The sequence below is a fragment of the Neoarius graeffei genome, chromosome 20, assembly GCF_027579695.1.
Source record: "Neoarius graeffei isolate fNeoGra1 chromosome 20, fNeoGra1.pri, whole genome shotgun sequence".
NCBI lineage: Eukaryota > Metazoa > Chordata > Actinopteri > Siluriformes > Ariidae > Neoarius > Neoarius graeffei.
The window spans coordinates 9,131,925-9,134,739 of NC_083588.1; the positions used below are offsets into that span (position 1 = coordinate 9,131,925).

At 40.5% G+C, this 2,815-nt stretch overlaps 1 gene segment (V, D, J or C); it reads right to left on the minus strand.

The window, feature by feature from the left end:
• LOC132868352 (immunoglobulin heavy variable 5-10-1-like) lies at positions 1–632 on the minus strand. The segment is given in 2 exon segments: positions 1–474; positions 558–632. Coding segments are annotated over 2 exon segments (423 nt in total).
• Positions 633–2,815: the final 2,183 nt, after the last annotated feature.

Here is a 2,815-nt window from a genome sequence, read left to right on the forward strand (position 1 = left end):
TCCTACATTTGTTTTAAATCCAGAAACACGTGGATATTTGGAGCAGTAAAGAGATACAGAGAATGTTTTCCTATCAATTCCAGCTGAAGCAGCTTCAGTTAGTTCAGATACAGTCTGTGTCTGGTTTTTGTACAGCTGCTTCCTCAGCTCCAGTCACTGTGGCTCTTCGGGCGCAGTAATAAACCGCAGTGTCCTCTGTCCTCAGACTCTTGGCCTCTAAGTACTGTGTGCTTGCTGGGACATTTTCTGTCATAGTGAACTGGTTCTTCACAGACTCTGCATATGTTGCTTGATTCCTGCCTGTATCCATCCTCCCAATCCATTCCAGAGCTTTCCCTGGTTTCTGTCGTATCCAGTCTATGTAGTTGCTCGTCATCGAATATCCACTTATTTTACAAGAAATCTTCACAGTTTCTCCAGGTCTCTTTACCACAGCAGGAGACTGGTCCAGTCTGATCTCAGCACAGCAAAAACCTGCCAGATAAAGCAATCAGAAATAATCATGAACACATTCAATCATACACTCAGTGGGAAACATATAAAGAAGTCTCAGAGACCTTGTGTTAACATGAGGATAAAAATGCACTGCTGAATGATGCTCAGCTCCATAATCAAACTCTGTGATGGCTGGAAGTTCTGGAATTCAGTTGGGTGATATGAGATTTAGCTGAGCAACGCACTGATTTTTATGCAGAGCAAATAAGAACAGGATGGATTTGCATCAACATCCTTTTAACCAATAGAGTCAGGTCTATAATATGAAGATCCACGGGCTGATTTTGCATGTGCCGAGGATGAGAGCGATGACACATTTTACAGTTTGTCAGTTCAGTTTCGTGGTTGTTTTTAATAATTGGTGAACATGCAAGTGGCCGTCAGAGTTCTTGTAATTTAGTAATTTCCTTCACTTCAGAGATGGTTAATTATGAATGAACATATTTTATTGAATGACTAAGGCACTGTCGATATCAGTGTTTATAATATACATGTTGAAGGTGTCCGAATTGATATGTTGAGTGTGTCTCCTCTCATCTCATCTCATTATCTCTCGCCGCTTTATCCTGTTCTACAGGGTCGCAGGCAAGCTGGAACCTATCCCAGCTGACTACGGGCGAAAGGCAGGGTACACCCTGGACAAGTCGCCAGGTCATCACAGGGCTGACACATAGACACAGACAACCATTCACACTCACACCTACGGTCAATTTAGAGTCACCAGTTAACCTAACCTGCATGTCTTTGGACTGTGGGGGGAAACTGGAGCACCCAGAAGAAACCCACGCGGACACAGTGAGAACATGCAAACTCCGCAAAGAAAGGCCCTCGCCAGCCATGGGGCTCGAACCCGGACCTTCTTGCTGTGAGGCAACAGCGCTAACCACTACACCACCGTGCCGGCCATGTTGAGTGTGTTACTGTTGTTATTTAGACGATGTCTCTGCTTCTAATTCCGAGAGATAATACTTGTTTCTTTTCTCATTTCAGAAAAAAAAGCAAGTTTCATGAGTTTAACCTCAGGAGAAGTGAGATACTGCCCTCTATAGGTGCAGAAACATTTACACATTCATTTTAACTGTTCATGAAATATTCTGTGAAGTGAAGAAATGAAAAAAGGTTCAATATGACTAATCTTGAAAGAATATAATTTTAATGCAATTCTTTGATTAAAACTATTGTTTGTGTGTTTGAAATGACACAAACTATGAAAATTTCATTCCAGTGAAATTTACTGAAAACATGGGGAGGAGATTCATCTGATGGAGAATGTGTGACTTTTCATGGAACAGAAGCCTTTTTATCATATCCTATAATTTTCAATCTGATAGGAAAGGATCAGTGAAACAGGATGGATAAGATTTGTATCTTGTGGACATTCTGTTATACTGTACACTGCATGAGGTGTTTTTGTACAGGGATGTTGTTGATTTGTCTCACTGTGGTTCACGAGCGCAGTAATACACAGTTGTGTCTTCAGTCTGCATGTTCTGCCCTGTTAATGATACTGTGCTGCTGGACGTGTCTCTGGAAACCTGAAACCTGCTTTTCAGTTTCTCACTGTATAAAATGCTCCCATCATAACATATCTGTCTGATCCACTCCAGAGTTTTTCCTGCAGGTTGTCGGATCCAGTGTGTACAGTAGCTGCTATCAGTTCATGAATATCCAGACACTTTACAGGTCAGAGTCAGTGACTGACCAGGGGTTAATACTGTGGATCCAGTCTGGATCAGATCAACACAGTGAATACCTGGGGGGAAAAAGTTATTGTAATGAAAAGCAAAAAAGCAATCACAAAATGAATGTATTAAATATCGAATGTAAAAACACTTACAGTGTACGGCTGCCAGCAGCAGCAGCAGGAGGGATGTAGAGATCATGGTGTGTGTTGAAGCAGAAGTAGTAAAAGTTCTTGGTCTTCACTGCTTAAATATACAACAGGGAAGGACATTTGCATGGAGACACTCCTTATCTTCAGGGAAATTTAATGGATTCTTCTACATGAGAAAACCTCCCCATCTCTCAAACATCTCTAATCTGTGAGTTTAAATATATCATAATTTAAAACATTTTATCATGTCTGTTTGTAGCTCGATCTATCAGTCCTGTTTGTGTTTCTGTTTTAACAAATCAGAAGCTGAAGGCAGTTGTTAATGAGTGAGTTTATCAGGTGTTTTCATGTGAATTCATTCAAAGAACAGGAAATTGTATTTTTATTCATTTATAGTTATTTTTAATTTGAATCCTTACTTTATAACAGCATGATAAAATGCATCTTGTCATGTTCCTGAGAAATCTCACACCGCAGAAGGATGTC